The sequence below is a fragment of the Merops nubicus genome, unplaced genomic scaffold, assembly GCF_000691845.1.
Source record: "Merops nubicus isolate BGI_N331 unplaced genomic scaffold, ASM69184v1 scaffold22396, whole genome shotgun sequence".
NCBI classification, from domain to species: Eukaryota; Metazoa; Chordata; class Aves; order Coraciiformes; family Meropidae; genus Merops; species Merops nubicus.
Window position 1 is genome coordinate 40,479 of NW_008617228.1, and position 27,124 is coordinate 67,602.

Sequence of the window (27,124 nt, forward strand, 5' to 3'; positions counted from 1 at the left end):
AATTGTGTTGTCTCTAACCTAGGAACAATTGTTGCTTCACTTGGGGCTCCTTCGGATTTGGTCACATCTGAGGTAACTGCCAGAGGATTCCGAGTTAGCTGGACCCATGCACCAGGCAAAGTGGAAAAATACAGGGTGGTGTATTATCCCTCTCGAGGAGGACAACCCGAAGAGGTAACGGGAGGAAAAACTTCCCAGGAATTTTTAAAACAGCAAGAACTAATTAGACAGAAAATCCATGGTCTTATTTAAATCTACCCTGAAATTCCCTATGTGGGTTTTGAAGCCCACTTCAAAAAGGAGAACACGGTCACATTGGATGGTGGTGAAGGTTAGGTAGTAGTCAGGCTGCTTTTCTGTCACATGATTTAAAGCAAATGTGCCATAGCTGTGAGCACTTGTGGGGAGTGGGCTGAACTGCCTGCAGTTTTGCTTACACATAGAGTTACTTGAACTAATTCTCTGGACTTCCCCTGCACCATTCTGTTTATAAGAACTGAAGAGGTAGGAGCTGATGGTAACCCAGATTTTCAGTTCTAAGAAAAAATAATTAATAAAAGGAAGATGATACAGGTGTATATTTTGGGACATCTACTTGGGCCCCATCTATTTCAGTCACTGAGAATTTCGAGAGAGATCTTTAGCTGAATAGAACTTAGGCATTTTGGAGATGGGGTAAAATGCAGTGGAACAAGGTTTTGGCTTCAACTGACAATTTGCAAAATTGAATGGAAAGACAGAAGAGCAGAAGGACTTAACTAAGGATATATTTTGTTTCTTTTTGTACTAGAAACTTGTTTAGTATGGATATGTGTTAATGTCAGTTTGAAATACTATTTGTGTACATATGTAGTACTGAAGGAAAATTAATGATGATACAGTAATTATATTAAAAAATAACCAATATACACTCTTAAACTGTATTCTGTACACTTTATTTAAGCAGTTCCTTTTGTTCTAAGTGGCTACTTATATCAGCTAAACATTTTGACTATGTATATCATTGCCATTCTTTTTTCAGACACCTTACTGTGCATAAAGATAGCAAAGGCAAATTTGATTTATGAATTGAACTTTAGTACATTGATTCGTAGATGCCAGTGTAAAAATAGCCTGAAAGAGGGATTGATTGATTTGATGGTAATATAATTAGTTTGCTTTCTGTGCATTTAGTTGAATTTTTTCTAAACAGGTTGTGGTAGATGGAAGCTTATCAACAGCAGTTCTCAAAAACCTGATGTCTTTAACGGAATACCAGATAGCTGTATTTGCTATATACTCAAATGCTGCTAGTGAGGGCCTCCGTGGAACTGAAACTACACGTAAGTATCCCTATCATCTTTGTTACAGATTTGACTGTCTGCAATGAATCACATTGTGTGAGCATTAGACTTTGTGAAAAAGAAGCACCAAAAGGAGTCTTTTTCGATTTAGTGTCTTTTAATGCACTTATCTTAAATTATTTTTTGTTTGAATTAATTCTGGACTAAATTCCCAAGTCCAAATGTTCTAGGGATATTTAAATCCTGATAAAGGTTTTATCTCTGGGATGAACTTTGAAGTTGGTTTCATTGAACCCTAAATTATAACATACCTACGTTTTGTGTGTGGAGCCATGCTTAATAAATTAGGTTTGTGGCTGAAGATGGTCTCATGAGTGGAGGATTAGGTGGGACCAGAAATACCTGAATGTGATTCCCATCAGTGCCAAAGATTTCAAGGTAAATTCTGTAAGTTTTTTTCTCAATGATTCAGTTATATTCTGCTGTAAAGTGGTGACTTGGGATATTGTTAGTATGAATATGTTTATGATTTTGGGTTCTATAATGAAAACTAAACTCATATATGAGAAAATGTGCTGCTGTTGATCATTTCAATTTTATGTATTGATATACGAAACACAGTTAATTTTTAGTAAACATGACAGATTCTAGGAATGGAAGTAACAAAAAAAAAGTACCAAAAAAAGAGTAACTTTTGAGTTCAAACTAGGAGCCAGGAAGTCAATATGTGATATAACAATAGCTTGATATCTGCTGGGAGAACAACACAGCAGGGCTCAAGCAACCTAGAAGACTTCTACAGTGCTTTGACCACAACCTCCTGGCACAAGTTATCAAGGAGCCGACAAGAGAAGATGCTATGCTGTAGATGATACTTAAAACAAATGAAGAACAGATGGAGAGTTTTAAAGGTCACAGGTAGCCTTGGCTGCAATGACTGTGAGATAGTGGACTTGGGGATTCTAAGAGGAGGGAGAAGTGCAAAGACCAGGACCACAACTCTGGATTTCAGGGTAGCAGTCTTCCATCTCTTCAGAGATGTTCTTGGAAAAATTCCAAGGGTTATGGCCCCGGAGCAAAGAAAGATTCAGAAGAGCAGCTTGGTACTCAAAGTTAGCATCCCATATGCTCAAGAAAGGTCCATACTGACAAGTAGGAAACCAAGAAAAGACAACAGGAACTCCCAACAGAACTCAGACATACAAAGGAAGTGTATGAGATGGAAGAAGCAGATGACGCAGGAGAAGCATCGAGTGGTTTTCTGAGCTTTCAGGGGTAAGTTTAGGAAAGTGCAGGCCAACCTTGAGCTTTAATCTGGCAAGGGATGTGAAGGGTAATAGGAACAGACTCTACAAGTGTATAATAAACAGTAAAAGGAAGACTGAAGAAAATACAGGCTTACTCCTGAATAGGGCATGGAACCTGGTGATGAACAAAGTGGAAAACACTGAGGTACTTAATACCTTCTTTGACTCAGTCTTTACCAGTTCAAATGGCCTTCAGAAATTCCAGCCTGCTGATACCAGTAGGAAAGTCTGGAGAAAGGAAGACTTATCCTCATTTGAGTACCAACACATGGAGCACTTAAGCAAACTGGACGCACATAAGCCCATGGATGGGCTACACCTATGAGTGCTGAGGGAGCTGGCTTATGTCATTGTAAGGACAGTCTTGATTATCCTTAGTACATCATGGTGACTGGAAGAAGTTCCTGAGCACTGGAAGAAAGCAAATGTCAATCCTTTGTTAAGCAGGATCTAGGGAACTACAGGCTAGTCATTGTCATGTCAATCCCTGGGATGGCAATACAACAGAGTAACTAATCCTTGAAACTGTTTCCCACGTAAAGGATAAGGAGGTGATCTGAACTAGTCAGTATGGATGTATGAAGGGGAAAACATGTTTGACCTTATGCAGTTTAACAAAGGGAAGTGACAAGTCCTACCTCTGGGGAGGAGTAACCCCATGTGTATATGCTGGAGGATGACCAGCTGGAAGGCAGCTCTGCAGAGGACCTGCAGGTCTTGGTACACAATAAACTGAGTGTAAACCAGCAGTACACCCTTGTCACAAAGGACAGGAGCCTCCTGGATTACATTAGAAAAGGATTGGAAGCAGGTTGAGGGAAATGATTTTTGCCCTCTGCCTGGCACTGATGAGGCCCCACCTGGATGCTTGGTCCTGTCCTGGACTCCTCAGTACCAGAGAGATGTGGACTTATTGTGAGTCTAGTGAAAGGGCACAAAAATTATTAAGGGCTTGGAGCACCTTTCTTAAGAGGAGAGACTGAGAGTTATGGGTGTTTAGCCTGGAGAAGAGAAGGCTCAGGGTGATCTTACCGGTGTGTAAAAATCCATGAATGAAGAAGAGGAAGACAGACTTTTCTCAGTGGTTCACGCTGACAGGACAAGAGTCAATGGGCACAAATCAAAAAGCATGAAATCTGAACAAGAACAAAACATTATTTTATTGTGATGGTAGTCAAACTCTGGAACAGGTTGACCACTGAAGTTGTCTACATCTCTGGAGATATTTAAACCCCAGCTGTACACGATTCTGAGCAAACTTCTCTAGCTGACCCTGACTGGACAGGGAAGTTAGATGAACCAATCTCAAGAAGTGCCTTTCATCCTCAGTGGTTCTTTGATCCTGTGTCAGTGTTAATCTCAATCTGAAAAGAAAATAAAACAGGACCATATAAAATTATTTGAGACTTCTGTTTCAGTCTCAGTTTCCCAAAATGTCATCTCCAGCCGTGTTATACCCCATAAGATGGTGTTAGGACTTGTTTGATTTATTGAGGCAGAGAGAGCAGTCACATCCTGTGCCAACAGGATTCTTCTGTGTTGCACCTGGTATTCCTTTGAAGGCACCTTGTCAAGTTCTGACAGAGCCCAGCCCTGATGGCTTTCTGAGATCTGATCAGATCACACCCCAGGGTCACGCAGCATCAAGCATTTTATACAGCTCTTTGATAGCATTTTGGAAGTAATAGTCTGACATGTGCAAGTGTAAGTCACTCCGCATGCTAAAATACCTGCAATTTGAAAGTACTTTTTACTATCCTAGTGGAGAACTGTGGAAAATTGTAGTTTACATTCCTGTCTTTCTGTGAGATGCTGGCAGATTAAAATAGCCACCAATCACATTTGTTCAAACAGAGCACTGAAAATAGCTTACAGGTATGTGAAACCTAAATAGACACATTGAATATGCATAACGTACAGATAATCAGAAAGGTTTCTGATTTAATAGTCACTTCCAACTTGAAATAAATATGAAATGCATTCACATTTTAATTTACTCCAAATGTATTTTTACCTGTTTTAGTTTATTCCAGTTGGTAATTAGTAGGTTTAATTTATCCTTATGGTACCAGAGTATTGGGATACTCTGGTAACTGTCCCAGATGCAAATCAACGTTATCTACTGGATATTTATATTTGAGATTCTGAGCTCTTCAGCTGAAAATGTCAGTAGAAAACACCACTTGTTTAATTTCCAGTTACTTCTTCATTAATTATTGTTTATATTGCCAGAGTATCTAGGAGTTCCTGTTGACAATTAAAATATGAGTCATAAGTTACAGTTAGAGGATGTTTTTCTTGTAGACTTTTAGAATCAAAATAAGATAAAGGGCATGCAATGGATACTTTCTCTGTGATCCTGGGGTATTTTGAATAGGAATGAGACAATGAAGTAGCAAGTACCTTCAGAATATCTCAAAATGTACTTTCTTCCTGTCGGTATCAGAGGTCTGAGTGGAGCTTTGAGGGAGGAGACTGAAGGACATTTGAAAATGTTAATGGGTAATTTATTCGACAGTTAGAAGAATTGTGAGAGTTCATGGGACTATAAGCCAACACATCAACAAAGGTTTATATAGGGTGGAGGTAGGCTGTGAAAAGTTTGGAAGTGAAGATGGCTGAGTGACCTGGAAGTGGAAACATAAAGAGAGGCCTGGGTTGAAGTTCTGCCCATGTTCACAGACCTCAGCAACAGACCTGAGTGAACGCTCTCAATGAAGACGAAAGGACAAAGCTGGCGTGTTTTGTATACGGGAAGTTAAGAGCTCTGGCACAGGTTGTTGAATATAATGTAATAGATATACCTCTCCTTGGAGCTGTCAGCTAGACAGGGTGCAACTTTTGTTTGGAGAAGGAGATGACAAAGCTCTGTGAATTATTAGCATTGTAATTAGAATTGGTTGCTGAATCTGTCTTTGCAGATCAGATTCTTCAGAAACACGTAAACCAGAAATTTGTAAAGACTTAACATCCAGCCTCTTACCGTCTCTCTGAGGGAAAGTTTGATATCAATTACCAATTGCCTTCCGTTTTTTTCAACACCCTCCAGTCATTTTAGGGGCTATTCTCAGTGTAAGTTCCAAAGGAACAGCCAAAGTTCCCTTATCTCTCCCGTGACTGAGTATTTTGGTGGGATCCATCAATGAGCACAGCAGTGGAGAGGCCTTGGGATGCTATTCTGTGAGAGGAAGAGAGTGAGGACAATCAGAGGAGTGCAAACTGTTAATGAGTTACAGAAACACAAAGAAATATTCAGGAATCCAGATTCATGCTATGGTCTCTTATCAATGCCTTAAATCGGCTAGTAAACATCCAAATAAATTTTGAATTTCCATCAGCTTGCTTAGTTGTACTCACCAGGGTGGCATTTGCCATGATTTGCAATGGATGATCTTGCGTTTGCATAATCGCACTGACACAGGGCTGGGAGCCAGTTTGGACAGTGCAGGGCTTAAACACACAACAGTTTGTGTCAAAATATTTTGATATGCACAACATGCAACATGCTCATTCAGGGTGTCCTCCAGGGTGTCCTACCTCATGGCTGTCACTCCCATGCTCTGGCTTGGGAACCGTTACCAGAAGGAGCCATGTCTGGGGACTGCTGCTTGTTCCTAATGGCAGCTGTGCCCGCTCTTTGGCAGCAAATGGCTGGTCACCCTCCTGCAGATCAGGGGGAAGGAAGGGTGAGATGTGAACAGACTGATCTGGGGCTTAAAGAACAGAAGTCCTTCTACTTCAAAGGTTCAGAGCAGTTTAGGACAAAGAGCTGAAATGCTTTGTAAGGGGTAACTCTGCTCTGGTGTTAACACTGGTTAGGTTGTAATTCTCTTATTTCTCTAATTCTGCATTCCTTTATGTTTTAATCAGCTCTTCATAGTTGTGGCATGCAGACAGCACTTCCATGCCTGGAGATAGCTGTATTCCTTTGTGTTTACTCCTGGGGTGAAATAAACTGAAAAATAGCTGGTTGTTCAAGTGAGACAACTGAAGGGTCTGTCTCTGTTCCACTGCAGTTGCCTTGCCGACGGCTTCGGATCTGCACTTGTACAATGTGTCGCAGAGCAGCATGAGAGCCAAGTGGAGAGGAGTGGAGGGTGCCACGGGCTACATGGTATTGTATGCCCCCCTCACCGAGGGGCTGGCAGCAGATGAGAAGGAGGTGGTGTATCGTTCTTTCATTTGAATAGCAATTATTAAAAAAAAAAAAAAAAAATGAGTACATGGTCTTTAACCTCCAACCTGATAAGGAAATACTTTGGTGGTTTGTGGTGCTTTTTTTTTTTCCTATGCTCTGTGTGGTTTTTTTGTTTGTTTGTTTTGTTTTGTTTTCCATGGCTTCTTTAAGTACTGTATGTATTACAGACTAAGAATAAAGTGCAAGTACCAGCTGATTATTTGTATATGTCATTGCCAGAAAATGCAACAATTTCAGTTGAATTTAAGTGACTCTTGAAATGAGACATGAGGTGATAGTATATCATATAAAACTAAGATGCAAATGAAGAAAAAGTAAAACTAAGATGTTTTCTAAGTGTGTTATCAGAAGAATATGAGGTTTAGCCTTTGATCTCATCAGGACTTTTAAAAGTGAATAAAATTTGCCAGTGTAACCTTTACTGGTTTTCTTTTAGTTCTGTTCAATTTCTATTTTTAAAATAAATTAATTATTCTGTTTTATTTTTAAATTTAAAAACAATGCTGATCAAAAGTTATTTTTAGAAGATACATTTAGAGGGAAAAGAAGGAGGGACAAGTTAAAGTCTACTCTCCTGTCACTAAAAGAGTAAACTCAGTACTTTTCTAGAGTGCTAGCATAATTCCAATGGAACTTCTGGCCTAGGATTTGAAAGGTTTTATGCTCAGGCTTCCATATGTATAATTAAGATTACGTACAACATTTCTGTTCAAGCAAGAGCACCAAAAAGCATGTGGGGGCATGCGGACTTGTGGGGAGTGTAGGAAGCTACTAAAAGCTTGCATAGACTTGTACTCTCTGCTAAATGAGTGGCTGTATGCACATAATTCTGTTAAAAATGGGCCTCCCTGAGCTGATTCAGGAGGACCCAGCCTTACCCTGAGGAAAGACTTTTTTGTCAGTAAATAAGTCATTCCCATGTTATTGTGGCTTTCAGTGAAGAGAAGGAGGAGAAAAATGATACGCACCTTAAATAGCAATAAATCTGATCCTCACTGTGCATGGAAATCAACTCCTATGAAATTTCAGTTCTGTGACTGAAGGTGAAACAAGGTATAGCTGGGAGTGGAAAGGCCTTAGTAGCTGCATGTTCTGGAAAGGACTATTTTGCCATTGCTGATGTGACTAGTTACTTTTAAAGTCCTCCTACCTGTATGTTGACTTTTGGCTTTTTGACAATTTTGTTCTTTTGATTATTGAGTGAAATGCCAAAATCTTGGGCCAAGTACCACAGGCACAGTATTGGACAAATGCTCAGCAGAGCATTTGATCCTATATGTAATTTCAAATGTGTAAATAGTATTCTTCCCCATCATGAGCTAATTCTGAAATAATGTGTCTTTTCTATTCATGGTGTTTTTAGATAAAAATTGGGGAGACCTCAACTGATCTTGAACTGGATGGACTATTGCCAAATACAGAATATACAGTCACAGTTTATGCCATGTTTGGAGAAGAAGCTAGTGATCCCCTTACAGGACAAGAAACTACATGTAGGTAGCACATATCTGTATTCACTTCAGCCTTAATAAAACTTCAGAATAGTCTTTGCACATACCAGAGCAGACATCTGATTTTAAAATCTGATTTGAATAGTCCATAGGGCGATGTCTTCAATATGCTTAAGTTTCTCGGTGTGAATACTTAATTTTTAGAGGCTGATGATGTGAGTTTTTATAAAAAAGCTTGGTTTTGCAACAGGATTGTGAACTCTTTTATTGCTGGTGGTACTATGGATATCCCTGTTGATCTTGGTGGGACTGCTGATGGTTTTCTGAACTCACTGAAGGTGAATAAAGGTCACCACGTAGAGCTAAAATGAGACTGCTCTGTTTAGCCTCCCGTAGCTAGAGAACCAGGTGTGTGTGGGAGTCTACTCAGATGGAGAAGTTCATTCCTCTGGCTCAGTAGTAGCACAGATGGAAAAGAAGCAAAGAGAAGATTTCTGTCCAACCCCTGCTGCTTAACATCTGGTGAAAGAAGGGTTGGAAAGCGCCTGTGCACTCATGATAGATGGTGTGTTTTCAATAAGCAGCAAGAATTTTGCCAGCTAAATTCTGTCTTCTGCTAACTGTACAGCACTGTATGTCAGCTCTCTAAATAGCCTCAGCATTTGGAAGACTAAGGAATTGAAAATAAGGGATTATGCTGCTGGGGTATTTCTAGCAGTGCATTCAGTGACATCTCTATTGCTCCCTGCAGTGGAGTGATTGCTTCCTCTTGTTTTTGTGCTCCTGGCATGAGTAAACCAGGGTGAAAGTGACTTGCATTTAATGGGTGAGAGAAGTTCAGTTATGTGAGTGCTAAGAAAAAGAAGGGCCAGAGCAATTTCTTATCAAGTGAGCAATCAATGGTGTAAGAACTATAGGAATGGCATGTGAACTGGGTAGCAGGGTCATCTTTGGAAGGACAAACATGTGCCAATAGTGAGCTACTCCAACCTGGGTCTGTTTATGGACTGGAAATCAGCATAGAAGACTCTCTAAACTTGGAGAATCAAGCCTTTCACTCTTTATCCCTCTGTCCCTTTCTATTTCCATCTCTCACTCATCTTTTTTTTTTTTTTTTCCCTCCCTTTTGATCAATATCTGCCCAATATCTGGTTTTCATTTCTCCTGAACAGTAGTTTATGTAGTTTATGACTGTGCCATCCCAAATTCACTTCACGTCATATGATCTTGGAGGCTGCACAGCTCTAAACCTGGCTAACACATTGGGTGGAAGACGATATGCAAATTCCAGATACATTGGCACAAACTGAGGATTCCTAACTGCAGCATTTGATCACAGAAGCCAGTAACATATGTTAGTCAGCCCATCATCACTGCTGTTACCAGACTGGAATAAAAAAAACCCAACTAACTACCCTGCAACCGTCATTTATTTCTATTGTGACTCAGTGCAGCCAACTCAGACTGACCTGTAGTGTTGTAATATGAAAGAAGATTGATTCTAACCTTACATATTCAAATAAGGTATTTAATAAGGAAGCTATTCAAATAATCCCTCTTCTAACAGGCTTTGATTGATCAGGCAGTGGGGCAGTCTGGGAGGAAAAAGCTCTTGGTGAGCAAACCTGTCCCACATGATCAATGTTCAATGGTAATGTCTTCTCTGTCTGGATTCAGATTTAAGCTAGTTTGTATGTTTGGTTTTTGTTTCAGTGTGATTATTTTTGGTTTCGAACTAATTGATAGGCTACCTAATATTTTCTGCCTGGAGCGAGATCTGCCTCATTTACTGTAGAATTACATGTAGCATCTGATGTTCTGTATTTAGTAAATAATATTATTCTACACACTGTATCATCTCAGCTACTGTAGCCAAACCTTTCTCTGTGCCAAACAAAAGCAACATCAGCAAGCTCATTTTGGGGTGGAGTTCCTTTTTTTGGCCAGGATTTTTCCAGGTCTCACTGTAAATATCACGTAACTCTGACATCAGGACTGCCTGCTTGGTTGAGAGCAACGTTGTCAGAAGGTTGGTTCCAGGAAGAAAGAGCTGAGGCTGAAATATTCTGTGGTATGGCCTGGATAGTGAAATGAAGTGCATTCCACAGCTGACAGAAAGTAGAAAGGGAAGCCAGCACGTGATCCATTCGTTAGACTCAGAGGAATATACTGAATGCCAGAAAGTGTGGCAAACCCATCTAATATAATTCCGATATGTTCATGTCTTCTCTTTCCTCATAGCCAAGTTGACTTGACTGTTTCTAAGCTGGTTAGGTGTTTTCTTGTTGGTTCTGAGTCAATATATGGCCTGGCTAAAGATCCCACCTGATTTTTTATTTTTTTTTTTTTAGTCTTTTTCCCATGTGCTCTTGTGTGAAGGAGGTGGCTTCTGAAGTGCTGATATTCATCTGTCCGCATGGATGCGTGAGGAGCGTATGTGTGAAGGCAGGATGAACAGAGAAATGTTTCACAATTCAAAGAAAATTAGCAGATATTAGGCTAGTACAGAACCTACTGCTGAGAGTAACAGCACGTTGCTTTCGTTGGTGTGACAGAAGAGTGGATGCAATCTGAGACTGTCTTGCATGACCTTGTTTTCCTCAACCTTAAGACAATGAAGGAATATACATTATATAAATATGGCTCTAACCAAGGTTGCTGTTAGCAAACAGTTACTTTCTGTAATATGAGGAAGGGTTAAGCAGAGAGGGAAAAAAAATAACATCTCTGCAGATCTTCTGAGTTTATTGTACATTTTGGACAAACTTACCCTTATGTCAGGGACTTTTAGCATTCAGAAAGTTCTTTGCCAAAGTGCTATTGTCATGAAATATTTTTCCTGGGATACTCCTGTGAAAGAAAGGCTGGATAAAACCTGGTTGAATTCAATTAATTCACAAATACAAACAAATTTATTGCAAGTATTGTGTAGGCTAGATCTTCCTATTATATCTACTATGAACAATAACATAATTTCTTTCTTTTTCAGTATTAGTTGAGGTGTATTTAACAAGACTGAAATTTCTATTTTGGTGAAGAGCTAAGCCATTTTACCTGCCTTTAAGTACTTCAAGTACTTGTGTAGCTCCATTGATGTAGGTCTTTTAATAGAAATATTGATTATATAAATTTTTAAATGGAAGATGTGTTTTTTATTTTCAAGACATGAAAAATTTCATGACTAAAATCTGGAATCAGTTTCGTGATTTTGTCTCTTTCTTTTTCAAGTGCCTCTAAGTCCACCAGCAAACTTGAAATTTTCTGATGTTGGGCACAGTAGTGCTAAGCTAACATGGGATCCTGCTTCCAAAAATGTAAATGGCTATCGCATCATGTACGTTAAAACAGATGGAACAGAAACCAATGAGGTAAATATTTAGCATCTCTCTTCTTTAACCAACCTCAGACCTCCTCAATTTTGTGTAATTATGAAGAGTAACTTCTATAAGCAAAAGATGCCTTTCAAGTCATAACAGACATTTTATTAGAAAAATTCTGAAACTTAGTGGAAATCAGAGTTTTCTTAGTGTCAGGTACACATCTGGAGCTGATCATATGTGTGGAGGACAGTACTCTGAACTTCTTGCATACCAGAGCACCCATTCCTGATCCACATAAGCTGAAGGGAACTACTTAAGTGAATGAAGGAAACTACTTAAGTGAACAATAGTTTGTAGGTGCAGGATTTTGACTGAAACATATGATATGGAAATATTCTTGATTCAGTCCAGATAACAAGACTATAATCTTTCTTTCTGTATAAAGCTCTTTCAAAAAGACTGTCTGAAGGCTTCACTACATTTTATTAACATTTATTTCTTTAATTATATGTTGAAAGCTCTCTTCCTTGAAACAGGGTTTGGCTTAAACAGAGTGATAAGGTGATACCATGATGTTCTAACTCAGATTCTTGCATTTAAAAATTTACGTATGCAATAGTGAGTTATACCTTGTTACTAAAGGTGCTTTTAGCAGCATGAATTCTGTGATAGAATGAAAAATGGGATGGAATGACATTAATACATAAATCTGAAAAAAAAATCCAAAAAAGGTTTTAAAAAATAATTGCAGTGAATTGATCCAATTCTTAAAACAGTCAAGATCCCTTACAAAAGAAGTTGCTATGGATAATTTAGCCCTCCAGTAAGTCTTTAATAATAGTTCTGTGTAATTATATTTGTTCTGGAACATACTGGCCTTCCATCCATATAAAGTAGAATATTTGTATTGAGCCTGAAGAAAGTGTTCCTGAGTTTAGAAAAGAGCATACCATTGCAGTGGTTTGTGTCTTTTCTTTCTGCTGGGTCCCTTAAAATTAGGAATCACTTGGCTTCTTCCTATTGATTACCTTTAAAACAGAGTAGGTCTGGCTATCATCATCACAACAGTTCCTGAACATCTCAGGCTTGTGGTAATATACTTTATGGTGCAAGTAAATGTTCCATAGGTTTTTACCTACCTCTCAACTTTTCCTTTATGGCTGTTCAAAGAGCAGGTAGCATTTTTTGTTTGCTCTGCATCAGTAGCATTTCCCCTGTAGCACTGAGCTAATGTGATACTGAATAGTTGGTCTGATAAATTGTCAGTTTATACAATAGTTTTGAGTCTTACATCCCTGGAAAAGTCATGTTACGTACAGCCTGGATAGAGACTGCATAAAACTGTCATTTTGACTCTTGACAAATGTTGAACTTAATGATTTATTCGATGATTACCCATGATAAGGGAGTGGATTCAGTAGCCCATAAAGTTACTTCCACTTCTGGGTTTCTCAACACACAGTGCTGATATATTAGCTAGTGAGTTAGACTTACTAAGGCTGAATTCTCCTTTTCCCTACCTTGTCATAAATATTTTTTTTCTCTAGTTTTCCTATTTTAGTTCATTTTGTCATCTTTTATAGCCCTGAATTTATACTTGTTCATAGTTTCACAAAATTCCTCTACTGATTACATGGCATTCTCTTTCTGTATCATTATCACCCAGCATAATTTCAGACACTGATAATGTGAAGTGTATGTTCAGTATCTGTTGCAAATTATGCTTCTTCTAGGTGGAAGTTGGTCGTGTTTCAACTCATACTCTAAAAAGTCTGACATCCCTTACAGAGTATACTGTTGCTATTTTCTCCCTGTATGATCAAGGACAATCAGAACCACTTACTGGTAGCTTTACCACAAGTAAGTATTGCTTTCCATGAAGAATTTTTATACTATCTTACTTTACTAGAAAGTAGGACCAGTAACAGCAAGTGTCTTTGGCTGTGAATTTAGATTATTGAACGCTTTCTGTTATTTTCATTGGCATTTTTGGCTTTTTTGCTCACTTTTTGTGGGGCCATTTGCACCTTTACTCATGGGAGTAACCGTTTAGACATCATGAACACATTGGTGTAGATATGGCTCATTTCTTCAGTCTTTCCACAATTTCTGTTTTAAAGCATCTTTTATTGCAATTAGGCAGTAAATAATTTGTCTCTCCAGCTTTCTGAAGTACCATTGCTCTGAGGCAGAATAAAAGAAAAGAGCATGGTACACAGAGCTCTGACCAAATGAGGGGGACTGAGGGTTGCATGGAGGTCCTTCAGTGGAGAGAGGACAAGGAGGCTTGTCTAGTTAGAGTAGATAAAGAGCATGTATTGTGCATATTCCACCTCCTGCGACTACAAAGCCACTTCCCTAAGTACAAGTAAATGCACAAAGAATTCTTTAGTGGCTTTGTTGCCTACCTCTCATGCTGTGCTCTTTGTAACAAACTACAAATAAAATGGTATGTGTTTGGCATTATCACGTATGGAAGCCTTGCAGAATCATTAACTCACTTTTCTTTTGCATGATATATTGCAGAAAGAGTCCCAGTTCCACAGCATTTGGAAATTGATGAAGCATCAACAGATAGTTTTAGGGTCAGCTGGAAGCCCACCTCATCAGATATTGCTTATTACAGATTGGCATGGATTCCTTTGGACGGCGGGGATTCTGAAGAGGTGAGTTGCCTTGGCTTCCTGAGGGTGTGGAATGGAAGAGAGCATTTGATTCTGAAGACACTTATGCTGAAAGTTTTGACAGTTAAATACGGCCAGCTGACTTACAGAAAAATCTGCCCCCCTGCAAAGCTCTCTAAACCAAAATCAAACCAGTACTTCAGTTTCTTCTTGAAGCGGAAGTGAGGAAAGAAGAGATCTTTGTGAACAATCTAATTTGTAATGTGACAACTGTCATAGAACCAGCATGTTCTTCTCTGCTACTAGAGGTTCATGTTCTTAACTTTGCTATGAAGATGACAGTAGCTGAGCCAGAGCAGCAATATCCTCACGTAAGGGTCTGCATTTGTCTCATGTGCTGGCCACAGTAACACTGCTTGTGAAGCCTTCGTTGTGCAGTGCTACAAAGGGAAAAGTTTGCCCATGGTTAATTTATTGCTTTTTTATTCATCTTTACGATTCTTTATCCTTTTCCCTTCTGCTGTATTTTTTGTTTTAGGCCTTTGTGCATCTTCTTCACAGTGGCCATTTTCCTCAGTCTGAATTTTTAAATGATTTTTTGTCCTTTTAGCTTTTCCTGGTTTATTTTTCTAAATAGAAAAAGACAGACACTCTTTCTACCTTTCCCAAAATTTCTTCTTTTTTTGGTTTACCTTATTTGTTTTCCCTTTCTTTCTTTCCTTTCCCTTTATTTATTTACTCATTCTTTTATCTTCTTTTGTACTCCTCAGTCTTTAATGACTCTCTCAGACATCCTGCTCACTTGGCATCAGCACTGTGAAGAGAGGCCATCCCTGCAAACTCTTTATCTGGGTATGGAACTCTGTGGCGAAGATAACATTTCCTACCTGGCTATAGGTTTCATGCATCATTTTGTCACCCATTAGGGCAGAAAGCAATCATTAGGTTATGTGGCATTTTTTTCTGTAAGTTTAGCTTAGGATGATTCTTGCCTGCCTTTCACCTAGCAAGAGATAGTCATGAAAGAAAGAAATTACAGGAGTGAGCAGGAAAAAGGAGGAGCTGGCAGATGAGTGAGTGGACTCAGGTCATCCCCTAACATTTTCCCCTGCAGCAGATAAACTAATTTGTTTCTGTTTAAGTTCCAGTGAGTAGCTGTCAGTGAATCCCTTTAAGCCATGTGCATTTTTAAGTGAGATTGATGATATCTGTGTTCTGTGCGTGGGAATAAATGATCAAGAAATATTTGAACTGTTAAGGTTCTACTTGTTCATTGTATTCACAAAAAACTGCTGGAGGCCCTAATATTTTAGTACATTGAAATATTAAAAATACCCAGCCTGCTTTCTTGTTCTCCTTGCATGACCTCTCTAATGGGGTCAGGCCTAGGATAGTACAATATCTCCAGGCTGTTGCCTCTTTAAGCTTCTTTCCCAGCTAAGCGATCAGTCATGCAGAGAAAGGACATGCACTCCCTCTGTCTTTCTGTCAAGACCCAACTCGCCCATTAGCTGACTAGGGTCAGCGGGTGGTGGTGATGGGAATTACACACCTCTGGGCCTTCTTCACCCACACTGCTAAGGGGTATGGAGCATTTAGTGGGGTGTTAGCACTAAAACGCTAGAATAAGTTTAAGAGTGACCTTTTATTTCTGGGTTAGAGTAGAGAATGTATAGAGTAGAGAATGTATGCTGTTATACTGATGTGTTTGTTACTATTCTTGCTGCTGTTGTTTGTCCTCTCCATTTGAAGGTTTGGCTATTTGTTGCGTTTTTTTGTGGTCTTCTCTGTGGGGTAAATTAGCAGGGAGTGGAGGATGGTGGAAGTGGTGCTTCACAGAGAATGCCAAAATTATATGTGAGATAGTAACTACATACAGATATTTTGTAATGATTTGATGCATGACTAGAGGCTCTGAGGAATTGGAAAGGAAGGTATTAATTTTTTCTACTTATGCAGCTAGACTCATTCAAGCTTGTTTCTGAAATTTTCTCAAGAAAATCTGTGCCAGAAAGTGTGCAGCATGGGATGCCTAATTCATTACTTGATAGTTGTAGAAGGCATAGCCCAAATTAATTTTTGTTCTGCTTTTGTTTTCTGTATTGGAGTTCAGGAGCTCTGTGATTGTTTTATGGGCCCCTCTTCCCCAGGACCAACTCAGGAAATATCCAGTGGTAGTTAAAATAATAAAGTGGGATTCAGTGTTTCTGCTAACTGCTCTAGTAGATTTTATGCAGCACATTATCTATTGTTTGATTTCCACTGTAAGTCTCTGAGTCTGTGTATACAGTGGCCATCTTTAAAAACTTGCCAGTGGTAACCTAGAGGAAGGTAGTTTTATCATAATATCTGTCTGTGTAACTTAAAAACTATTCCCAAACCCAGTCAGGCCATTTCACCAGAGTTCCTGCCCAGGCTCCTTGCATTCTGCTTTATAGTCCCTTTGCTTCCAACTCCTGCCCATCTCCTAATCTCTTCCAACAAAATATACGAAACATGCCAAAATCTGGAGTGAATCCTGCTTACAGTTAACATTGCACATGTGAATCTTGCTGCTGCTGTCATAGGTAGAATTAAGGAAAATGACTATTAAAAACCACGCCATGTAACAAACCTCATCAGCGCATCTTGCCTAATCCCCAAGTCTACAGCAAATGTACTTTCAGGTTACGTTCAGATGTGTGGAACCATAACTTGGATTTTAATTCTAGAATAGAAACAGCATTTTGTGAGGATGTGGAGATGCTGAATACTTTTGTCGTAACAGTGCTTGAATGGTAGAAATACAAATGAAAGCTAAGCTACCCTGTTGTGTTTGTTTTGCTGATGAATATTTTGAATTTTAGTGATTTTCAAATGAAATGCATATGTTCAGTTTAACAATTAATTAGTTGTGGGTGAAAGTATAAGACTACACACTAGAATAATCAAGCTAGCCACAAAATACTAAATACATTTTAATTATTCTTAACAGTTTTTTTTTTCCAGATGTACTCTGTGATACTTTTTATTTCAACATAGCTAATAAATTCTTTGTGCAAATCTGAGTGTAGCTTTCGTTTATTTTAAAGGAGAATCTATTTTCCTTCTTTCATTTCAGTCAATTCATATAAATTAATCAAATGCAGGACTGATTTTCTTTAATCTTGCTGTGTTACTTAGGTTGTCCTAAATGGAGACACAGACAGTCATGTTATTGAGGGTTTGTTGCCCAACACAGAATATGAAGTTTCTTTGCTGGCAGTTTTTGATGATGAAAGTGAAAGTGAAGTTGTTGCTGTTCTTGGAGCTACATGTAAGACAAACTCTTGTTTGTAAATTTTAGAGATGCTTAAGTGATTTAACTTTAATGCAAATATATTTAAAATACAGTCCATCTTTGTGTAGCTGTAATATTGAAGAATGTGGTGGTTTAGCACCAGAGCTTTGCTGACCATACTTTTTGCTTTTCTTATTTAATATTACGTGGTGGATGGAATTGAATCAAAATGATGGTTTGGCTCACTGTCTGAGCTGTGGTATTAATTACCTTTGGTTCAGAGTAGATATTCTTCCACCCTACATTTCAATATTTAGTCTTTGAACAGAGTTCCCTATAAGAAGATATATTAGATTGGGAGGAGGGTGTTAAATGCTTTAAAGTAAATCACAGTAATTTCATTTAAGATGTTTGGCATTTACAGTATGCCCATCCTTTCTTATTTATGTAATTTATACTCACTAGAGCTAAATTGACTCTTGGCTGAAATAGTGGTCCAAAAAGCTTACACAGGCATCTGTGACGTTAACGTGGAAGCAATAGAGATAAAACTTGAAAATCATACATGGTGTATTTTATAGTTTATAATTGAAACAGTGGCCAACATTTCAGGTGGATTTGCTCTATCCATTCTCTTTTCATGGACAATGATTTTGTTAAGTAAACAACTATATTTTTCATGTGTAAATTCAAAATTCATTGAATTCTTAGTAATTGCATTGCAGGCTTAATCTTGAACCTTCTGTTAAGACAAGAAGCTGTAACTCATCCAAATAATGCTGATATTAACCAGTGTTGCTAAGCTTCTGTTTTTGACTTGGACAGATATGAAGCACCTTTAAAAGTCTTTTAATTTAATCTGTCAGCAATGGTCAAAGTAGAAGTCATTATGTATGGTTCAGCCAGAAATGTGGGAAACTATATGCATTCTTATTTAATTGTACAGTGAATAATTATGTCTTATCTGTAGATCTGAGTGCTAATCCTGCATATATATGTGCCTAAAGTAAACTAAATGAATAGTTCCCTTGTAGTCTCTGAAATGCCTGAAGTGTGTGGGATACTTGTAGGTGTGAGCACATAGTTTCATTGTCATAGTTAGAAATCCAAGATAAGTACTGTGACTTCCATGTCTTGTTGAATTGTTAGTGAGCTGAGTATTGTTTTTCAGTTACAAGGACTACCACAATTCCTACCACTGTGACCACTACCAGTACGACAAGTTCTAAGCCCACCACAGCAGGTAAAGAGAATAAATGTCAACAGTTCAAATGTTGAATGCAAAGAGCTAAGGCTCCTCACAAGTATACCCATATCTTGGGGCAGAGAGCTGTGATACTGCTGAGGAGTGAATAACCCCAGTTCCCGATGGTCTATGTGGTCAGCACAGTGCCATGGCAGCTATTGTGGAGCTGTAGACCCCAGGCGAGGGGTGGCAGCAGCAAAATGTGCACACTACCATGCTCCTGCACCATCCTTCTGTGTGTGGCCAACTTTCTGCATATGCCATGTGTGGATGAGGAGCTGACCTGTAACACAGTGTAGGAGCTCTGAATGATGCCAGCAATATTTCACAGGAATACAGAGACTAATTTGGAAAATTCAGCTCTTTTCTCTTTCTCCTCATACTTGGAAACTCTTCAGAATTTTGTTTAGTTTTAAGGGTTCTGTTTGTTTTCCCTGAATCAGAAAACTGACTTTTAAGGATCAACAGTTCTGGATTACTTATCTTCTGTAGCTTTCTAGCTGCAGTGGAGTTTTGGTTATTCTGAAGCTCCATAAACCAAGTAATATAAACAAAGCAGATGGGCAATATATGTTAATGGCAGTATAGAAAAGCTGTTATTTTATTAAACGGTTAAAATTTTTATATTATTAAGCCCAAGTATGACTGAACTGCATGTGTTTGTCCCACCATAGATCTTCGGATTCACCATGACTTCAATAGATCTTGCAGCTAACTGGTGATAATTAGGACAACGTTAAATCTAAAATTAGAGTTGAGAAAATACCGATTAAATTATTTTTTGCTTTAGTTTTTCGAGCAGGAATCAGAAACCTTGTTATAGATGATGAAACAACCTCAAGCCTGAGGGTGGTATGGGACATTTCAGATTACAATGTTCAGCAGTTCAGAGTGACCTATCTCACTGCGAAAGGAGACCGTGCCGAGGAAGCGGTAAGAATGGTCTGTATGGCTTTTGTGAATGGCTTCATAAGCTTGGAAAGTTTGTTTAATAACTGCTAAGGCATAGTGTCTCCTTATCTAACACTCCTGTTGCAATTAGTAAAACATCCAAGTGAAAGATCCATCATACTACTGTGAGATTGAACTACAAAGTTTTAATCGTGTAGCACCTGCTGCACTGCAGTCAACAGCAGTCAAATATAAGACCAAGGCCCAGGCACACTGATGTTTAAAGAAGTCATAGCTAAAAGACTAGCTGCCTGTCCTCTTTTTCCTATATTCTTAAAATTTGTCTGAGTTCTTTGTTTTGTTTTCTTTTTGAGATTTTTTTACTCCTAGTCCTTTTTCTTTCTGGAGATTGTGTTGTAACAGCTCTTAAATGTTTGTACAGGACAATGTTAAGTATATTTTTTTACTTCTTTACCTAAAAGTCTCATTTTATGCTAAAGCAGTGTAATTAAAGTTCAGATGAAGAGTTTCCATACTGCTTGTTAACCTGAACATGTCACAAAAAGGATAACACTTTGATATCCAAATACTTAGGAATAGTTGCTATTTTTCCAATACTGTGTGATGATCAAAATTTAAATTGACTTATGCAAAAAAAAGTTTCAGGTAATCAAGATTTTAGAAAATACTTGAATGAATGAAAGGTGCTACATTCACTCTTCTAAACATATTGCAAATAATGTGAAAAAGAATCTCTTGCTGTGTTGTTTTAAGATTTCACAATTTTGGAGATGATTTCAGATTTCTGGGACACCAAGTGCACTACTATATATATTTGTTTTCTTTTTTTAATTTGGGTAATTAAATAAGATAGCTCTGTGTAATTATATTTAAGAGATAAAATTCTATAGTTAAAGGTTTTTCTTAGTAAATAGCTCAGAATGCAAAAATATTCCCCAAATCACTCACCTTCTCTGTCACATGACACACTTCTGTTCACAGAACAGTTATATTGAAAATATGAGACATTCTTTTGGGAGACATTCTTTTGGATGTCTAGCAGCTGATATTTTTAGCCCTATATTAGAGTATATTAAAAAAAAAAAATTAGTTGAATATATTCTTTTTTTAAGAAAAATATGAAGTAGACTTTCTTCATTTTGTTTTCATCCATATTTTATGAGACCTTGTTAGAAAATTATTCTTTAGCCATCTCTTTCAACTATAATCTGGAAATGAACTTGCATTGCAATGGTTTCCTTTTGGACTGGAAAACATATTTTGTGAGTTTACCTTGACTATATGATAGTATAGTGTGCATAACACAGTGGCAAACTTGCACAGCACAATGACACAAATTGTACTGTTCTAATAACAATAATCCAAAGTCTCTGAAATTCAAGTCCTAGGTTTACTGTTCCAGCGCTGGGATTCTTAATGAAATTCAGCCGGATGATATAAATGGAGTTCTGTTTTAGTATTCAACAAGAATATTAAAGAAATTGAAACTGTAGGAAAGGTATTCAAATTCTGGCTGTCAGAACGATATGAGAGTTGACTAAAAAGCTCATTAAAGAAAATTATAAAATTCTAAGATTAGGTAGGTATCTTGGCTCTAGTTCTGCAAATTATTTAATTTTAAATACACTCCAAAGTCTTATTATCTTTAGTCATGATTCAGCAGTTTAACCATGTTTCATCTTTGAAATTAATCATGTGCATAAATACTTAAATGAATAAGGACTGATGTAAGATTATACTTAAAATTAAGCACATTTTAAATTGAAGGAATGTATTTTATCACATGGCTTCAAGCACCTGAGAGGTGCAACACAGATGTCAATAAAACAACACAGATGTGCAATTTTTAGGGTAGTGTTTAGTTGTTTAAATACATTTCTTAAGCAGAACCCAAAAGTTTTGTGGAATTTGGGTATAAATATCCTATAGGATGACAATTCTGTGGTGGATGCTTAAGTATTTTGGCTCTCATTCCAGTGGTATATATTTCAGTTACACCTCCCCTTCCATAAAATTATTAATAAGCTTTTTAATCCTTGATGCTGTTGGCTGAAGATCGGGGACTAGAAAATGTAACAGAATATTTTTCACAGAATTGCATATATGTTCTTGGGTGTGCTGTGCATACTGGAAGGATCACTCTTTTTTTTTTTCTTCCTTATTTCCAGGAGTGTTTCTCACTGCTGAAAACTATATTGTTCTGTAGAAGAACTCTGATGTGCACATTTGGAAAAGAGATAGGTCTCAATGCTTGCATCCCCTCTCCTAAAAAAAACCCAAAAGTTGGTTGTTCCTTTTGCAGAAAGTTTGTGGGATTTGAGTGTGGAGTTTTTTGAGTTTTTCCTATGTATGGAAGAGTTTAGTGTGGAAATCTTTCATGCACATGTATTTAGTTTTGATCCATGAATGGAATACTTTTTTGACGAGTCTCCACACCTGGGTATACTAGGTTAAGTTTTTCCTTCTGTGTATCACTTACCAATATTAGAAATAGTTTTAATGTATCCTGGAACGTTAAAATGGATGAGAGCTTTCTTGTCTGAGCATATGCTCCAGAAAATTTTGCTCTACCGTCATCGCATGCATCTGTGTTCTTTGAAACAACAAATACTTTTAGGCTCAGTTTCCGTTTCTTTCTGCTTGAGTTTATAGAGCTTATATGTCTGTCAGCTTCTTGCCGAGTATGTGCAGTTGCTCACTGAGGTGGGAGATTCACACAAGGGACATGGGCCAGGCAGGGTCTGAAATATGAGGTTAGACCTTGGGACAGTTGCTTCCAACAGTCATAGAATCATAGAATGGTTTAGGTTGAAAGGGACCTTAAAGATCATCTAGTTCCAACCCCCATGCTGTGGACAGGGGCAATGTCATTTCAGTGCTTAAGCCTGGTGCAGGAAACATGGTAAGAAAACAGAAACCAATCCTATGTCCACTCCATGTGCAGGTGGTTCCTGTGCAGGTGGTTCCCATTCAGGCTGTAGAGGCTTTCTGAGATTAAAATTTGACCGACAAGTTAATAAATTTTAATGCTTTGCTTGGGCACATCTATCACTGCTATTGTGACATATTAAAGAGTTTCCAGAATACCTGTTTGTGGGGAAACCTTGTACTGTATTTAAAAAAAGCAGTGCTTTATCCAGCAGGTTGAAAGGTTTGCTCTCACACACTCGAAACTGCCTGGAGTTTTTTTTTTCACTACAGTATCATTGTATGGATGATATAGTACTAGTGGTTTATGGAACTGTAGTGTCTCATAGGGTAATACAGTTTTTTATTAAACCTGTAGACACATTCTCCTTTTCATTTTTCTCAGATATAACTAGTAGATCTGTTTAAATAATGATAATTTAATTATTTTATTTTACATTAGAGCATCAGAAATATTTTAAAATGCAAGCTATAAAACAGTACTAGTGGTACGTGGTGTCAGAGGTCACGTAAGATAAAAAAAGGGTTTGGCCCTAGTCATTAAGCTCAATTGTATTTTGTTTTTCTGACCATCCAGGTTATGGTGCCTGGGAGACAAAACACTCTTCTGCTTCAGCCTCTGCTCTCTGATACAGAATACAAAGTCACCATCACTCCCATATATTCTGATGGGGAAGGAGTCAGTGTCTCAGCTCCTGGCAAAACTCGTAAGTAAAACTTTCTGTGTGTCTTTGGCCAGGATGAGAGGCTTAGTCTTTTGCATGAAGGCTTAGTCTTTTGTCCCTTTTTCCTTGGCTGTAGTAATATAATCTAGTATAACTGTAGGTTTATTTTGCATGACTTACATAACTCAAACTTTATAATAATCTCAGTTCATTGATTTATAAACAATGGGTTGCTTCTAATTCACAAATTGTATTTTATATTCAAATACTATGAGTTTGTGGAAACTTGTTGAGTAATAAAGCTGGTAAGTCCTTAATAGATAGCCCACTAAGGACAAGCAAACAAATGCGGAAAATAAAGTAAACAATGCCTGCTGGGATAGTATCAAACCAACCATTGTACCGTTAGATTTTCTTTTGTGTGAGATCATTAATTCCTAAAGGTCATTAGAAATGCTGCTGATCTTTTTATAAAAGTGATCGCATTATCTCTAGAGTTCTGACCAAGCACCAAAAGATTACTCAGCTGTAGCTTAAGTTGCCTCTCTACTGTATATTGGAAAAAATAATCTCATTGTGCACTGCTACTCATGATAGTATCATTTTATTGAATTATTCTCCTAATTTACATAATTTCTGCCTAAATTGAAGTGCTATTTGTGCAGGCACTCCAATCACTTGTAAATCATTCCTTTGATTCTGTTTGAAAGCAGTAAGTGTTCACAGCAGCATGATTTATACATTCAAAACTTGGATTGAAAGAAACAATTTAAATAAGAGATAATTATCTCTGAATTTTCTTATGTTCTTAAAAAGATGTAGGAACAAAGTTGGGAATTAATTTCAAAATTCATTATTTGTTGACCCAAGTTCATAATTAATCCTTGGTATAACTTCCTTAAATATATCAACATTAAGCCACTGACATAATGCCAAAGATGAATTTGATTAAAGGCTTTCATTCCAGCACTTTTACCTATAAATCTGAGAGTACTGAATATTGCACTATCTTTCATGTGCATGTCTTGAATTTTATGCAGGTGCTTGTATGAGATAAACTTGTAAAAACTCAGTTTGGTTTCCTTTTAGTACCCCTGTCTGCTCCTAGAAATCTGCGTGTCTCAGATGAATGGTATAACAGGTTACGGATCAGTTGGGATGCACCGCCATCACCAACAATGGGTTACAGAATTGTCTACAAACCTATCAACAGTGAGTTTTGAAACAGATACCTTGTTGTTGTTGTTTGTTTGTGACTTTACCGTTTCTTGACATCATCCTTTGCTGAATTTTGTACTTAAATCTAACAGCCGCACTTACAGCCTTGGAAGTGCTCTTGACTTAGGTGTCTCAGGTTTTGAATACGGAAGTTTCATAGTCACAGGATGATGCAGGTTGGAAGTGATCTATGAGATCATCTGGTCCAACTCCCTGATCCAACCAGGGCCAGCTTGGAACAGAGTTTGCTGGAACTTGTCCAGTCGTGTTTGCAGTATCTCCAAGCATGAAAGTTTCAAAACCTCTTTAAGCATCTGTCCTAGTTTTTGACTATCCTCACTGTAGAAATTGTCTTTCTTAATATCTAATCAATATCTCCTATGTTGCAAATTTTGTCTTCTTTCTCTTACCATCTTCCTGTTTGCCTCAGAAAACATCTATCTCTCCTGTTAGGTAGGTGTAGGCAGCAGTAGGATTCCCCCTTAGACCTCCCATGTTAAGGCTGATCAAACCCAACTCTTTCAATCAGACTTTCTATGTCATTTTACCATGACACTTTCTATTTATTTCAGAGACTACCTTTGCTCTCTTCCTCTTCCTGTCTTTTGTGTTCTTCTATTCTTCAATATCCTCTCAATACAAAGTTTTAGTTTCCTTGACTTTTACTCCCACTCTACACCTTCTGAACACCTGATGTTTTATTTATTGCCCATTTTGTCTGTGCTGCGTTCTTTGTCCACCTGCGCATTGCAGCTAGACAAGGCACCCAAGCTCCTTCAGATTTCTTTAGAAAAACACAGTCCTCTACCGAGAACAAAATACAAATGTGTGACCATTAAGGGGCTTTCCAAAGACACTGCTGTTGCCTGGTTTCTGAAGAGTATCTAGAACAACTGAGAGAGATGGCAAAGAAGCTGTTTGCAGTTTTAATTTGGGAAAGTTTTATTCTTTTCTATTTTCATTATCATTTTTGCACAGTGTTAAATGATGCTGTTGTATAAGACCCCCTTAGGGACTATATTGCTTGCTGGCATCTGCTATTCCCTCCTCTTGGTCCTGGCACACCATCAAACTGAGGAGATCTTTGGCTGCCTATTTAGGCCAGTAGTAAGTCACTGAAGCAGAACAAAAGGGTCTTAACAGATGCCAGTGTCTAGCCCTGCCCTAATGAATCCCACTGCTGAATTTCCCAAGTGTGTTGTGGCTTCTATCCATGCAAGGACTGAGCAGTGTCTTTGTTTTTGAGTATGGAAAAAATAAAAAGGCGAAAAAAGGGCAGTAACTTTGGGAGCACATGTAATTATGCATGTATCTTAAGATCTAACTACTTGTTAATTCGTTGGCTGAGCAAATGATTTTCTAATTTATCTCATGTATTTGCAGTTCCTGGTCCTGCGTTGGAGACCTTTGTAGGGGATGATATTAATACCATTCTTATTCTAAATCTCTTCAGTGGAACGGAGTACAGTGTTAAAGTATTTGCTTCATACTCAACAGGCTTCAGTGATGCTCTAACAGGCGTAGCCAAAACCTGTAAGAATGATTTCATGCCGTTCAGATCTCTACAGGCTATTTTTTTGCTATAACTGTGGCTTTGTGCAGCTCTCTGAATAGATTTTCACATGGAAGACTTTCTCAGCTGTGTGAAAATTATTTGCCTGAAATGAAAGTCTCTTTCTTTTTATTAGGCTGTATCAAGCTTTGAAATAATCTGCTGGACATTAGCAAGACAAGGGTCATAAAGCAGATGTTATTATTTATCAACTAAACATATTTGTCTAGTAGTAGATGTAAACCTCCTTAATGGAAAGTCTGTTTAGTCTTTTTTTTTTTTTAGTTCCATACCTGTAATATAGTTTAGCCTTTATATATCTAAAGCTCAATTTTAAGTTAGATTTTGACAGAAATATTACTGTTATAATGATAATTTTATACTTATTTGTAGTAACTGAATTTTTAGTAGTGTTCATTTTTTAGTCTTAATTAGATTGACTTATGTTCCAAACTTTAGATCTAAAGATTAACTTTTTTTCCCCTTTCCTGTTTTGGATTTTCTTGATGTCATTTTTTTTTAGGCAGCTTTTGAAATTGTTAAAAAAAATTCATTGGCACAAGTGTTTCTTAATAATGTTTTCTTATATGTCTTAGTAGAGCCATAAATCTAATTTTTTGGTATTTTATTTTCAGTGTACCTTGGTGTGACAGATCTGGATTCCTACCAAGTCCGCATGACTAGCCTCTGTGCTCAGTGGCAGCTTCACAGACATGCTACTGCTTACAGGGTGGTTATAGAATCGCTTGTGGGTAAGCTACTAAATCATTCCATGTGCAGCTACAGCCTAACCCAGAGCACTGAATTGCATAAGTTAAGAAATTGTGTGCAGTTGGACCTGTAAAATGGCTCCTGAAATACAGGAAATGATGGACAAAAGGGTTGTGTACACAATGGGAGTTTCAGGAGTAGGAGTAGCATTCCTGTCCTTTTATATCACACAGCTGTTGATAACTTGCCCTTTTATGGGAGGAAGTTTTATCTGTCAGTAGAAAATAGGTGATTACCTGAGTGTTTCATTGTGTGAGGGACAGAAGATGGATAAAGGATGAACTGAATAATACATCTAGGATTGTAAATAATATTATAAATGATATCTCTGTAGGATTAGGATGGACATGAGAAGAGGGTGGAAGGGTAGGGAAAGACCGCATTGAATAC

The 27,124-nt window shown here is 37.8% G+C and overlaps 1 protein-coding gene across 1 annotated transcript in view; it reads left to right on the top strand.

Annotated features, from left to right (window-relative positions):
- Positions 1–27,124, top strand: part of COL14A1 (collagen, type XIV, alpha 1) — a 66,694-nt gene that overhangs the window by 37,912 nt on the left and 1,658 nt on the right. The window contains exons 9-22 of the mRNA XM_008943092.1: positions 23–174; positions 1,193–1,322; positions 6,607–6,752; positions 8,152–8,281; positions 11,468–11,607; positions 13,293–13,419; positions 14,086–14,225; positions 17,346–17,478; positions 18,614–18,685; positions 19,479–19,621; positions 23,106–23,235; positions 24,283–24,405; positions 25,795–25,944; positions 26,599–26,715. Of these exons, the coding sequence (XP_008941340.1) occupies positions 23–174; positions 1,193–1,322; positions 6,607–6,752; positions 8,152–8,281; positions 11,468–11,607; positions 13,293–13,419; positions 14,086–14,225; positions 17,346–17,478; positions 18,614–18,685; positions 19,479–19,621; positions 23,106–23,235; positions 24,283–24,405; positions 25,795–25,944; positions 26,599–26,715 (1,833 nt within the window). The remainder of the gene's footprint in view (positions 1–22; positions 175–1,192; positions 1,323–6,606; positions 6,753–8,151; positions 8,282–11,467; positions 11,608–13,292; positions 13,420–14,085; positions 14,226–17,345; positions 17,479–18,613; positions 18,686–19,478; positions 19,622–23,105; positions 23,236–24,282; positions 24,406–25,794; positions 25,945–26,598; positions 26,716–27,124) is intronic.